Source organism: Paroedura picta, chromosome 7 (genome assembly GCF_049243985.1).
Source record: "Paroedura picta isolate Pp20150507F chromosome 7, Ppicta_v3.0, whole genome shotgun sequence".
Lineage (NCBI taxonomy): Eukaryota > Metazoa > Chordata > Lepidosauria > Squamata > Gekkonidae > Paroedura > Paroedura picta.
The window spans coordinates 82,177,037-82,191,408 of record NC_135375.1 but is presented as its reverse complement, the minus strand read 5'-3'; the positions used below and the strand labels follow the sequence as shown (position 1 = coordinate 82,191,408).

At 45.1% G+C, this 14,372-nt stretch overlaps 1 protein-coding gene across 1 annotated transcript in view; it reads right to left on the bottom strand.

The window, feature by feature from the left end:
* LOC143841200 (uncharacterized) overlaps positions 1–14,372 on the bottom strand; it is a 101,707-nt gene that overhangs the window by 50,954 nt on the left and 36,381 nt on the right. The window contains exons 5-6 of the mRNA XM_077345201.1: positions 11,908–11,992; positions 441–577 (exon numbers count right to left, since the gene is read on the bottom strand). Coding sequence (XP_077201316.1) covers positions 441–577; positions 11,908–11,992 — 222 coding nt within the window. The remainder of the gene's footprint in view (positions 1–440; positions 578–11,907; positions 11,993–14,372) is intronic.

Sequence of the window (14,372 nt, the reverse complement as noted above, 5' to 3'; positions counted from 1 at the left end):
GAGCCCCTGCCAGTTGTCCATGCTTAGAGCCACCCATGATCTAAGCAAGCAGCTCAGTAATGGGCAAAAACATCTTTGGGATGGGCTAGATGTTAATTCTCTCGCCTTCAGCCAAAGGGTCCTTAAACCACTCCTACCTCTCCTGTCATTTTCTTGCTGGCAAAGTCCTGCCCAAGCCTCTAGTTGAGAGAAAATGGGTACCTTTCAGTTTTCCCCAGCAGAAGTCAAACCTGTTCATGGACAGACCATGTAAGGAAGACTAATGTTACTTTCTCTCCCTATGCCTTCCTTTTCCTTAATAAAGTAACCCTTGCAGCTAAATAGTGTCTCTTTGACAAATCATTTAATTGCTAATCCCCATACAGTTTTCACAGTCGAGACAGTTTTGCTCCCCAAAGTCATCCCTTCTTGCATGTGCTGCCTCAATGTCATTTACCCACCCCAGAAGGAGCAGCAGCTTGGCCGATGGCAACAAAAAGAGCAGCGGGTCATCTGGCTCCACCGTTTTCCCTCCATGCCTCTTTCGGTGGAATGTTCAGGAAGCAAAAGTACATGACGTTCTGGCCCATTTATTTTCCTAGAGATTAAAGGAGACATAATTTGATCTTCCAAATAGCGTCTTATGCTAATTAAGCCGAAAACTGAACATTTCTGAACATCTGTGCCAGATGCACTAGCTGTGTTTTTACCATAAAAGGGGACAATTCTCTGTGGATATTTTTTCATGTTTTAAAGAAGACGATGACCACATAATGCTGCATAAAATCACATTATTTAAATGATTTTTTCCCCATTCTGGCCATGCTACTTGAACATTGGTCGTTTGATTCACACTGTTTCTAGCCGCAAAATGATGCAAGACTCTTCTAGCTGAGAAGATTTAACAAGGATGATGTTAATGAAAAACTGCTCATTAACACCTGATTATGGAGGTCCATTTTGAAAGATTAGGTTCTGAGGGGTCAATTTTAAAAAAATTACACCCTAGAAGTGGCACAAGTTCTCAGCTTTTTTACTGTTGGGAAATCCTGAAACATTCTTCAGGCTTTCAGAAACCCTAGAAGTGGCACAATTGTGCACAATATTGTTGGGAAGCATAGCTGTGTACAGGACCACCTGGACCCCCTCCCCTTCCCAGCCCCTCCAGGCCCATCATTGGCCATTTTGGGAGGTGTGGTCATATCACCATATATGGTCATATATCACCAGTAAATGTTAACAATTTGTGTGTGTGTGTGTAAACTCCCACCCATTCAGGAAACCCTTCCAGGACTCTCAAGAAACCCCAGCATTTTACAAAACCCTGGTTGAGAAAGCCTGGATTACTCCAAGTAACAGAAAGATTGTAACCTGAAACTGAAATGGCACCATATTGTCATGGAATGTTCCCCTACATTCTCCTATCTAAATAAGCGGTCTGGGCCCAGTGTACCTGAGGGATCACCTCACTGCTTACACCCCCCAAAGAGCCTTACGGTCTAGCAATTCCAACTTCTTGGTGATCCCTGGCCCAAGGGAAGATCACTTGGCCTCAACCAGGGCCAGAGCTTTCTCCATCTTGGCCCCCACCTGGTAGAACGAGCTCCCAGAGGAGATCAGGGCCCTGATGGAACTTGAACAGTTCTGCAGGGCCTGCAAAAGGGAGCTCCTCCACCAGGCATTTGGTTGAGGTCAACCTGTACCATCACTTCCCAAGGGCCCTCCTCCTGAGCTCCCTCCTACAGCACCCACTGCAGTTCCGCCCAACCCACTGGGCTATCAGATTGAGTTACTTCAATGTTTAATTTTTCTACGGTTCCATGTTGCTTGTTGTTTCACATCATTCATTATTGTTAATCTAAGTTATCTGTATTGTTTCTGTTCTGTTTTATATGAACCGCCCTGAGCCTTTGGGGAGGGTGGTATACAAATATCAAGCAGACAGACAGACAGATAGATAAATGTCAACAATGAGAATATTAGCAAACAGTATTGTGAAAATCAACTTACATTTTAAAAACCGTACCAAATAACGTAGAACGTGGAGCCTGAAACTGAAATGCTACCATGGGACCAGAGTGTCATGAAATATTCCCTTTCACAAAGCCCAGCCAGGAGAAGTGGAATTGCCTGCTATTGGCAGGGAGGGAAGCATAAGTGGGGTTGTCAGCAGGAAGAATGGTTGGAAGCAAGCAACCAGTGGCAGGTGGCGGCAGCGTGAAAGTGATCTGTGCAAATTGGGAGCATTCACATGGCAAGCAGCTTTAGAGACTAAGAGCAGGGCACGGAAGAGCTAGTTGCTGCAGAGAAGCTATTTTAGTTCAAGTAACATTTTGTCCTTCCATCACCACTATCAGGCAATTGTATCTGTTCTTACAGTGGCCTCCATGAATTCTAAGGCTCATGAATTCGTGGATGAACAAAACCTGGCAAAGGCTTGCCATGGTAATGCAAAACAGCCAACAGAATAAACACATTCGTCAAATAATTACCTTAATCCAAGTGACACTGAAACTCCTTCATGTCCCTGTTCTCTGAATGAGAAAATATGCAATAGGCTAGACAAGGATGCCTTTTGTTTCTGACAAGAACACTGTGTGCTGGCCACCTAACTGGAGAGCAGAAGGCAGGAAAACGGGACACGCGTTCATAGCAAATATTTGCCCCAGTCAAAGGAATCTTTTTTTTCATTCTTTTTCTTTTTTCTTTTCTTTTTTTTTTGCCTGTGGACTATTTTTACATTCTGAATTTACATAGAGCAGACAACATGCTCCTTGTAGACTCCAGGTTTTTATTTTTTCCATAACAGCCCTCTTCAAACAGATGATTTTCCATGGAAAAAAGATCTGGTCCGAGTTCCCTCAAGTCACAGTCATGTAACAACAGGTAACAACTGACAGTCCTCGGCCCTACATGTGCAGCATCAAAAGGGGGCTTATGCCCTAGGGCAGGGGTAGTCAACCTGTGGTCCTCCAGATGCTCAGGGACTACAATTCCCAGGAGCCCCTGCCAGCGTTGGCTGGCAGGGGATCGTGGGTATTGTAGTCCATGAACATCTGGAGGACCACAGGTTGACTACCCCTGTCCTAGGGTTCACCCTCACTGGCACTACTCACTCACCTGATTTAAATAGCATGTTAGCTGCGTCGAACTCTGCGTGGGCTCTTAACATGCCCAGAGTCTCGTCAAAACTATGCTTCAGTCTGTGGCAGTTGTAAGAAGAGTCTCGTACTGCCAGCTCAAACCAATCCTGTGTACTACTGAATTTCATTATTTAACTTAAACAGGAAGAATTTGGAGACCAGGAATATACAAAATCCATTTATGGTAATAATGCATAGTGTGCAATATTAGACAAGGGAGCTGTCCAGGAAATTAAACCAGGGAAGGAGAACAATCAGATACTATCTGAATCCCAGCTGTACCTGGCTGCCTTTGCAAGCATCCCACCCCCCAGGGAAGCCTTCTTTCTCTTTTATGCTATATTATGAGCAGATAGACAAGCACAATTAAGACTAGCAGTGGCTGTTGAGGTGGTCACCTTAAGTATGCCTTCAAAACCATTGAGGGATAATGGGTGGAGTTTCAGATTAGGATCTGGAGAACTCTCAGCCTAACCTACCTCACAAGGTTGTTGTGATAATAAAATGGATTAGGGGGAAGAGAATGATGCAAGTTGTTCTGAATCCATATTGGAGATAAAAGTAGGTATAAATGAAATAAAGAGGTAATATAAATAGCCAACGATTGGGACACATGAGTTGGGTGGGTTGACTGGTGGGTGAGAAGGAGAGAAAGAAGCAGGAAGGGTGAAGATATAGCCTTTCAGGAAAGGGGAAAGGAAATATTGGGGGAGAGGAACATAAGATGCTGCTTACAGGTCCCACACCCATACATTTGTAAATGCTAAGCATGAAACAAACAAAATATGCAGATCTCAGAAACTAAGCAAGGCCAGCCCTGGCTAGCACTTGGATGGGAGACCTCCAAGGAATATAAGGGTCATTACATAGAGGCAGGCAATGGCAAACCACCTCTGGACCCCTCTAGCCTGGGGAACCCTATGGGGCCACCATACATTGCCTGAGACTTGACAGCACATTCCACCCCTACCAATGATCTACATTGATCTACATTTTGAGTTGGCCAGGAAAGGTGAGGGGGGGGGAGCTGTATGGCATTGCATTGCACACAGGTCCTGTCAATGACACTAAGTTTAGAAGAGGTTCACAACAAAGTATAGAAAATGTAAAAATGGGTCCTGCTTTAAAAAGGTAGAGCACTACTAACTTAAAAGGAGTTAGAAGACGATACCCTGGAAAAGAGTTATGAGAGTTCTTAAAAAGATAAAAACTGAGCAATGTACAGGTGGCAATGCAAAGTTCACTTGTTCACAAAACTCTCTCTCTCTCTCTCTCTCTCTCTCTCTCTCTCTCTCTCTCTCTCTCTCTCTCTCTCTCTCTGCTATGTGTTGCACACACAAAAAGTCTGAGGGTTTTTTTTGTTGCTGTTGGTCTCCTGCTCAGCTGATAACATTGTCACTTAGTAAACTAACAGCCACAGTCAAGCCAGGCTTATGGCTTAATAACCACCTTAATCAAACCAGGAAAATGACTAGAGGGCAAATTGTTATCTGATGATATAACATGCACAATTATCTTAGTTTCAGTGCTTATCTTTATGAGTGACAGCTCATTCATTGCCTGTTATGATTCTGGAAACCTTTTTTTTTTACTGGGTGAGAAGCCAAAAGGGTTTGTATGCTCATGAAGTGCCTGACTGCCATTCTTTTCTTGACGATACCCAAGGGATCAGCATTTCAAACAGAGGAAAAATTATTTTGACAATGATTCAGTCAGAAACCTAAAGATTTAAACCCAAACCACGAGCTTCATGATGCCACATCATTCTTGTGAGGGATTTTTCATTCATGCCTGCCACCCTTGGGCTGGTGCCCCCTGCCATTTTGTCCTCAGAAGCCTCAGAATGGGTCTAGTCAGATAACTTCGCCACACTGCCATGAATGTGTAACTAGCCCTCACTACCACATTGTCCACCGCCTCCCTGGCTTGGCACCTCCTTTTATAATCCACCATTTCCTTTATTTGGCCCTCCCCAGGGCAGTAGTAAGGTTTCCTAGCCCAACCCCCTCCTTGGTCCAGTGGTCTTCTATCTTGAAAGCTCTTCCCACAGGATAGGCATGGCCAGACTGCTTAGCTCTGCTCTCGTGCTGTTGCTTGGCCAGAACTGGCCCCTTTTCCCTTCCTGATTGTCCTCATCATTCCTGGTTCTCGGTGGCATGGGTGAGTGTGGTTGGGGTGGCTGGGAGCCTGCATGCTGGTCGTTATTCACCTGTCTGCTCTCCTCTTGTCTGGACTTGCTGCCTTGATCTGGGCCAGGACTCCAATATGTTGTCCTCCCTGTGGATCCCTATGATAACCCCAACAGAACCCAGCTTGCTTCTCTCACCTCTTCTGGCCTTGGGGGAAAGGTCCTGGCCCCATCCTATGGGGTCAGAATGGATGGGTCTTCATTATGCACAACATGGTTTGTTCACCAGAACACCAAATTCCTCTGTGCGCACCTTCACAACGATAAAGAGCAAGCAGAGGACATTACCTAGTGTCAGTTCAAATGAATTCTACTGAGAATTCTACTTTATTCCTACTCAATGAAAAAAATCCAGGCACTGAGAGAATAAGTACAGTCACCAAGAGGACCATTGATACACATGTGTGTACAAACAGCCACATGATACCTGGCTTTTTACAACGCTTATCACTACTCTTTCCACCACAATTATCTTTTGAAGATAGTGGCAAGATACATCAGCAACAAGAAAACCTTTTGCCATACAGAAGTCTTCAGGCCTCCCAACATGCAGTTTCACAGTAAAAAGTACTGAGGGAGGCAGCTGATTGGGACCAAGGATGCTTTTCTAGCAGGACAGGGAAGTTTAACCCCTTTCCCAACGTACTTCCCCAGCAGAAACCTTCCCCCTCTCCAGCTGTTATGAGCCCCAGTAAGGAAAATATTGGGATGGATCAGCTTTTCTGCTCACCTAGGAGGGAAAGGATGCCCATTTTACTGTCAAAAGGGCTATGCCCAGGAAGCTGAAACTCACAGGTCTTATAAGCTATACCAATGGTTCCCAAACATTTTCAGGCTCCTACCTCCTTGGCTCCCAGACTACATCCTTAGTGCCCCCCCCCCATCTTTCCTGGTGTTCAGTTTACTGCAAATTCAAAATATACTATATTACCTACACTTCTTTTTGTTGTGCAGTGGTCATATTTTAGCCTGGGGAGAAATATATGTTTGGAAGAGTCATTTGTAAAAGCTACTTTGGGTCTGCCATGGGAGAGGGAGGGAGGGAAGGAGAAATGCTGTGGAGACTCCCATGGCCAAGAGCAAGCAGGAGAAAGCTTTTCCACCCTCTCACTGGGATGGGAGACCACCAAGGAAGTCCAGGATCGCTACTACCCAGAGGCAGACCATGGCAAACCACCTTGGAACATTTCTTGCTAGGAAATTGCAGTCACAGCAGGAAGAGTCAGACTGCTGCCCCCCAACTGCCCCTAAATTCCTCACTGTCCCCTCCAGATACTTCAAGCACCCCTGGGAGGGTGTACCACCCATACTGGGAACCCCTAAGCTATATGGAGACAGGGAGGAGGAGGAAGAGGAAGAAGAGGAAGAAGAAATGCCACTTTTCTCTACCCGAAGGAGTCTCAAAGTGGCTTACATTTGCCTTTCCTTTCCTCTCTCAACAACAGACACCCTGTGAGGAAGGTGAGGCTGAGAGATCTCTGATATTACTGTTCGGTCAGAACAGCTTTATCAATGTTGTGGTGAGTCCAAGGTCACCCAGCCGGTTGCATGTGACAGAGCACGGAATCAAATCTGGCTTGCTAGATTAGAAGTCCCCACTACACCAAGCTAGCTCTCTACAGTGGGGGAGAAAAATAAGTACAATAAAGGAGAAAAGCAGGTAGGATTCTGTCTACTGTAAAGCCAGATATTCTTGTTATTTTTCAAGCCCTTTAGACATTTTAAATATCTGATTGTAAATTGATCTTTATTGGTCTTCATAATAGTAAATCTTTGTTTTCTTATTGTGGTTTCTGAGAAACATAAATGTTTGAGTTCATTTTTTATAGACACCTTCCTGGTGGAGCACTGATACCATAGACAGAGGGGCATTTGTTTCAAAGCTCCAGTTCCACTGATGGACAGAGGGAGAGGATAATACCCTGGTGCTGTCTGTGAGTGTATGGGGTCGGTTAGAATAGAAGATGGTGTTTTGAAATACAACTCAGAGCACAGCCTGCCCAACCAGAGATGGAGGACAATCACTGCAATGAACTTTAAGGACTGCAAATAAAGAGGCATTAAGGGCACGCAGGCAGGGCTCAGCCAGGCTATCCTACGAGATAAAGCTTCTAAAACTAGGCTGCTGGGCTTTCTCCACAATTGAATTCTTTACTTTTTTGTGTTCTGCCTTTCTCACTGTGACAAGCCTTTCCTAGCAGCTGAGAGGACTCAAGCAGCCTCTTATGATTTTAGGGACCCAGGTTTGTTTTATACCATAAGCCTTCCCGCCACCCCACCCCCATCCCCATTACAAGATGTTCTTGAGTTTGCTGCAGGACATAAGTTTTGCAGTGAGCAAATAGATCACGGGCATCACCACTGAGGCAGAAATGATATGTAAATAACAAGGAAACTATTAATTGACAGGTTAGTTTTAAAGATCATCAGCAGTACTGATTTCCAGACAGTCAAGAGAGACGCATGGCTGAAGCGTATGAGTTAAACTAGTGATGGCTTTAGAGTGTGGTCGGAATTCTCTTTAGCACATGCAGGCCAGAATACTGACTAGAATGCTGACAACTGGGCCATGTGTCTTACGGTGTTCGATGTTCTTTGCAGAAATGTGAACATTTAAACTTAGCTTGTGGATTTCATGATTATTAGTATCTATTATTTGGTGACTTATATAGGTCATTGCATTTGAATGTCACACTTTTTGATTCTGAATTTACATGAGTATTAGTTATTTGACTATAGCAGCTTGGAAAAGATTTTGACGGAGCAGGTTTATGTTGCTGCCATGTCGCCAGCAAGTTGCCATGTCCCATGGCCGCCATGTCATCACAATCTTTACTACAATCTTTACTACTCTAATCAAATATTGTTTCACTATGTTCCCGCAGGATTTCAATGGATCATTTTGGTAAAAGATATGAAAGAATGTGGTGTTTCACAGTGCTTTTTCTTTGTATTGTATATTGCAGGGGTAGTCAAACTGGGGCCCTCCAGATGTCCATGGACTACAATTCCCATGAGCCCCTGCCAGCAAATGCTGGCAGTGGCTCATGGGAATTGTAGTCCATGGACATCTGGAGGGCCCCAGTTTGACTACTCCTGGTATATTGTATACAGCAGGACTATGACATCTTGCAATTCTGATGTGATGCCTCTTGTTGATACAGGCCGACTGCATTTACCTTCTTGACCACTGCATCACACTGTCTGCTCATATTTAGCTTACAGTCCATGAGTACCCCAAGATCTCATTCGCACACTCTGCTACCCAGAAGTGTATCTCCCATCCAGCATGCCTGCTTCTCATTTGTGTGACCCAGATGTAGAACTCTGCATTTCTCCTTACTGAATTGCATCTTGTTCTCATTTGCCTGCTTTTTTCCAGCATCTTCAGATTGTTGAACTCTATATTTTCTGAGGTGTCGGCTACTTCTCCAGATTTGGTGTCATCTCATGTTAGATGTGTGAGTGTGCAATCACTGTTGACAGCGAAGAAGGGCCCTTATAATGCCAGTGAGCCTTCTGCCAATGCAGGACTCGTGCCCCTGTTACGAGCAAGCTGAAGCAAGAGCCGCTTTACCCCTCATTGGGACAGTGCCCTCACTCCTCTTGAAACCCACAGAGCACAAGCATGGCTGAACTGTGAGGAGTGGATGGGAGCATCACTGATTAAACCCTCTTTCGGGTAAGAAGAAATTGCCAAATGAAAATATTTAGGGAAGTTATAATGGGAGAGCTGACAGTCATGCTGTTGTGCCTCTTCTGCTTCAATGTAACCTGCAAATGAAAGTAGTCTGGTCTTTTCTCACCTAATTCCTTGCACGCTGAGGGGGAAAAGCCACCAAAATTTTAGTAAGAAGCTGTCCTTGTTTTTGTCCCTTTTTTAACTCTGAGAAAAGGACTAAAGAGACAGGGATTGGCCCCTGCAGCTGGGTGTGATTGGGCCACAGGCCTCATACGATTGCTTTTAGAAGGCTGACTCAGCAGAGGGCAGCACCCTTCCGAGGTTGATGCCAGCCACCAAGAACGCAGAGTGAGCACTGTGGCTCTTTCCTAGGAGAGATGGCCAAACAATGATTCTTTATGTATATGCAGTAATCTGCAGTAGACTCAGGGGAACTTTTTTCTGATCTCGCTGAACACTGAAACCTTGTCGCTAATTGTTAGAAATTCCTGAAACACGCCCACAGCAAAACAAACAAAATTAGAAGCCTTAATGGAGGAAAACAGCAAACCTCTGCAGATTTTCAGGAGAGTAAGTCCCAGTGCCCTTACTTCAAGGTACAGCGCATAGGATGAACACACACACAAAGAACCTTCTCTACCCACTTTTGGGCTGGCATGATGGCCAACATCCAATATAGAATAAAAACTGCCCAGTTACAAAACCATTTCTGGTTACTTTGGGTGTTTGCAGTGCAGCATTGTGTCAGCACCACTGGGACTTACAAGCAATCTCACTGTCTCTTAATATGCAAAGAGAAAGTGGTATGAATGGAACTGGGCTTTTAACACGGCTTTGTTACTCTCTTATTAAATCATCATAATTTCTCATCCTCTGAAATAAAATGTACAAGCGGGAATCCACAAGGCCTGATGGGAGGCGTCTCATTTTCTCCCTCCACCACTATTTTCTCTTTTGATTTCCTGAAAACCCCTAGAGGCTTTTCCCTTTTCCTGCTTCCTTCTCCCTTTGTCACGCAACAGCCTACATACACTTCTGTAGAATGGAGATAACTTAATAAGGAAATGTTTTTACCTTCAAAAAATATTTTACCTACACTTATGCACAGATCCTGAATGCTCTGCAGGATCCGACACCCCCTAGCAACCTATCTATGGAAGCACAAGGAGCACAGCTGGCATTCTTCCACCTTCACCAAGGCAGAGTCTGCACTTACTTTATTTATTCCATTGTCAATCCTGTTAAATTCAGATTGCTTTGAACTCTGATATTCCTCTCCTCCCCCCATTGAAACAGGAAAGAGTTTTGCACGTGGTTAGGGTAGTTCAGAAGGGGGGGGAGCCAAGCCTCTTTGTTTCTTTTCTTGAAGGGTGGGAGGAGAGGAGCCAAGCAGGGAGCCTTTCTTTTATTAGAGGGGATGAGGGGGGGTGGGAGAAGATTGAAAAAGGCAGAGAAGGGAGAAAAAATCCAGGACCGACAGAAGTTGAGAGAAATTAGGGGCTTCTCCTTTAAGGCAAGTTTGTCACATGACCACCTGTGGCCAATCATGGGTCCTCTACTACGGAGGAGAGCCCAGATTCAAAACAGCCTTTAAATATTGAGGGTTAAATGCACTCTAAGATATCGCAAACTCAACAATGACCACGGGATTGGAAAAGGTCAGTTTACATTCCAATCCCAAAGAAGGGCAATGCCAAAGAATGTTCAAACTACCACACCATTGCACTCATTTCTCATGCTAGCAAAGTTATGCTCAAAATTTTACAAGCTAGGCTCCGGCAATATGTGGACCAAGAACTTCCAGAAGCACAGGCAGGATTTCGAAGAGGCAGAGGAACTAGAGATCAAATTGCCAACATACGCTGGATCATGGAGAAAGCTAGAGAGTTCCAGAAGAACATCTACTTCCGCTTCATTGACTATGCTAAAGCCTTTGATTGTGTGGAGCACAACAAATTGTGGCAAGTTCTTAAAGAGATGGGAATACCAGAGCATCTTATTTGTCTCTTGAGAAACTTATATGCAGGTCAAGAAGCAACAGTGAGAACTGAACATGGAATCACTGATTGGTTCAAAATTGAGAAAGGAGTTTAGCAAGGCTGTATACTGTCTGTCGCCTTGCCTATTTAACTTGTATGCGGAGCACATCATAAGAAAGGCGGGATTAGAGGAGTCACAAATTGGGATCAAGATTGCAGGGAGAAATATCAACAACCTCAGATATGCAGATATAATAGCAGATATAATAGCACTCTAATAGCAGAAGGTGAAGAGGAACTAAAGAGCCTATTGATGCGGGTGAAGGAGGAGAGTGCAAAAGTTGGCTTGAAACTTAACATCAAGAAAACAAAGATCATGGCATCCGGCCCTCTCAATTCCTGGCAAATAGATGGGGAAGAAATGGAGATAGTGACAGATTTTTTTTTTGGGCTCCAAGATCACTGCAGATGGGGACTGCAGCAAAGAAATTAAAAGACACTTGCTCCTGGGGAGGAAAGCTATGGCAAATCTAGAAAGCATCCTAAAAAGCAGAGACATCACCCTGCCAACAAAAGTGCGTTTAGTCAAGGCTATGGTCTTCCCAGTTGCAATGTATGGCTGCGAAAGTTGTACCATAAGGAAGTCCGAGCGTCAAAGAATTCAGGCTTTTGAACTCCGGTGCTGGAAAAGACTCTTGCGAGTCCCTTGGACTGCAAGGCAAACAAACCGGTCAGTCCTAGAGGAGATCAGCCCTGACTGCTCCTTAGAAGGCCAGATCCTGAAGATGAAACGCAAATACTTTGGCCACCTCATGAGAAGGAAGGACTCCCTGGAGAAGAGCCTAATGCTGGGAGCGATCGAGGGCAAAAGAAGAAGGGGATGACAGAGAATGAGGTGGCTGGATGGAGTCACTGAAGCAGTAGGTGCAAACTTACATGGACTCCGGGGAATGGTAGAGGACAGGAAGGCCTGGAGGAACATTGTCCATGGGGTTGTGATGGGTCGGACACAACTTCGCACCTAACAACAACAAGAAGATATCGCACAATAAAGGTAGGGTCACTCCAGATCAATCCTTCTTGCTGCAGAAGAAAATTTTAAATCACCCCAAATCCAAACAGAAATCACATTCTGTGTAGTGGGCAGGGACTGAATCAATCTGGGGTTGGAATAAAAGCTCCGTGCAGTTTACACCCAAGCCAAACTACTAGCACCCTACATGGCCATAGAACATCTAGCCACAGTTTTCCATGCAACTATCACCTCTAGATTGGACTTCCGTAATTCACTCTATGCAGGGCTGCCCTTATCAGGCCTGCCCCTATCCTTGCTGCAGAAACTGCTACTGGTCCAGAACGCAATGGCCAGAGTCCTCACAGAAACATCTTGGAGATATCATATTTTGTTTGTGCTCTGGCCAGCTGCACTGGTCTCTGGTTGAATTCCAAATCAAGTTTAAGGTATTGGTACTTACCCATAAGAAGATTCATGGGCTACGCAACTCTGAGAGACTGCCTCTCTATACCCCACAAAGAGCATTCCGCTCTTCAACTTCCAATCAGTTGGCGGTCTCTGGCCCCAGAGAAATACTTCTGGCCCCAACCAGAGCCAGGACATTTTCTGTCCTGGCTCCCATCTGGTGGGATGAGCTCCCAGAGCAGATCTGGGCCCTGAGGGAACTTATACCTTTTCACAGGGCCTGTAAGGTAGAGCTCTTCTTCCAGGCTTTTGGTTGGGGCCAGTGAACTCAAATAACATCTACTGCCCCCCCCCCCGCAGCAAAGCCTCCCCCAAACTAAAGTCTAGCTCAGGGAGACCTCAATGCTATATTCCACCTGCTTGTTGATGCTGATACTGTTTTTGACACTTTTTTGATATGATTTTAACATGAGATTTTAAGATTTTGATTTAATTTTAATTTAACTGAATGGTTTCAATTGTACTGTTGTATATTTAAATGTTTTACATCGCTCTGACCTGGCTTCACTGGAAGGGTGGTATATAAATAAAATAAAATATAATATAATAAAATATAATAATGAAGCATTTCTTTTTACCCAGGTGTTTGACTGTTTGTGGTGTCTTCTAGCCTGAAATCTGTTGATAGTTGTTTTCCTGTGCTAGCACCGAGTCATGTCTGACCCTTGGGGTGACGCCCTCCAGCGTTTTCATGGCAGACTCAATACGGGGTGGTTTGCCAGGGCCTTCCCCAGTCATTACCGTTTACCCCCCAGCAAGCTGGTTACTCATTTTACCGACCTCGGAAGGATGGAAGGCTGAGTCAACCTTGAGCCGGCTGCTGGGATTGAACTCCCAGCCTCATGGGCAAAGCTTTCAGACGGCTGTCTTACCACTCTGCGCCACAAGAGGCTTATGATAGTTGTTTTAGGCCTTGGCTTATTTTATTCTTTTTGTTGCTTCTGTGGGGGTTTTTTTTTGGGGGGGGGGCTCCCTTCCTTTGCAAGCCACCTCAATAAAGTTGGAGGGGCAGCATACACACTTTCTAAGTGAACTTGGTTCCTTCTTCCGTTCTAAGATAATTTACTAGCATGGCCATTTTCACATTCTAAAAATATGCTTCAGAGAAGTGAAATTCATCTGAGTAAACCTGTAACATGAAATGCAATTAGATGCAGAAGAAAGGCCAAGGCACCTCACCCATTGATCCAGAGATGCCTCATTTTGCAGGTCAGTGCTACAGGACACCCTGTGTTTGCTCCTGTGAAAGGCAAGAGGTACTTCACTCGACACCTGGAGGACACAGAGGCCTGATCAGCAACCTTCATCAAGAGGCCAGAAGAATTCTGCAAGTGCTAGAGAAGTGTGGCACCCAGGCGAAAGGCTGCATGCCTGGAGACGCTCCACTTTGTCGTTCAGTTGCTGGAGAACAAGAAGGACCTACTCAGTACCAGCTGTTAAGAGGAAAGGTTACATTCCACTCAGTGCTACAAACAGCATATATTATGGATATGGCTAGAGTGGTTTTTGCTAACAACTCTGGCATACAAACTATTTAACTAAGGTTAATGCTAAGAGACCTATCAATATTCAGGGGCAGTGAGGGCCTTGCTAGGGGACTCATAGGGCTGCTGCCCCTGCTGTTGCCCTCAAGCCTCTCCCCTCCACAGAGACCCAGTGGCTGTGGGTTTGCTCAACCAGGACTCCAGCCACAGCCAAATCTCTGTGCAGCCTGAGACTTGGTAAATGGGGGAGGGGAGGGGAGCAGGTGTGGAGAAGACATGATAGAATGGCCAGCTCCAGGGCAGGCTGGAAAATTCCTGGAGATCTGGGAGGCAGAGTCTGGGAAGAGCAGGGTTTAGGGAAGAGAGGGAGCTCAGTGGGGCATAACACCATAGAGTCCACCCTGCAAAGTAGCCACTTTTTCCCAGGGACACTGATC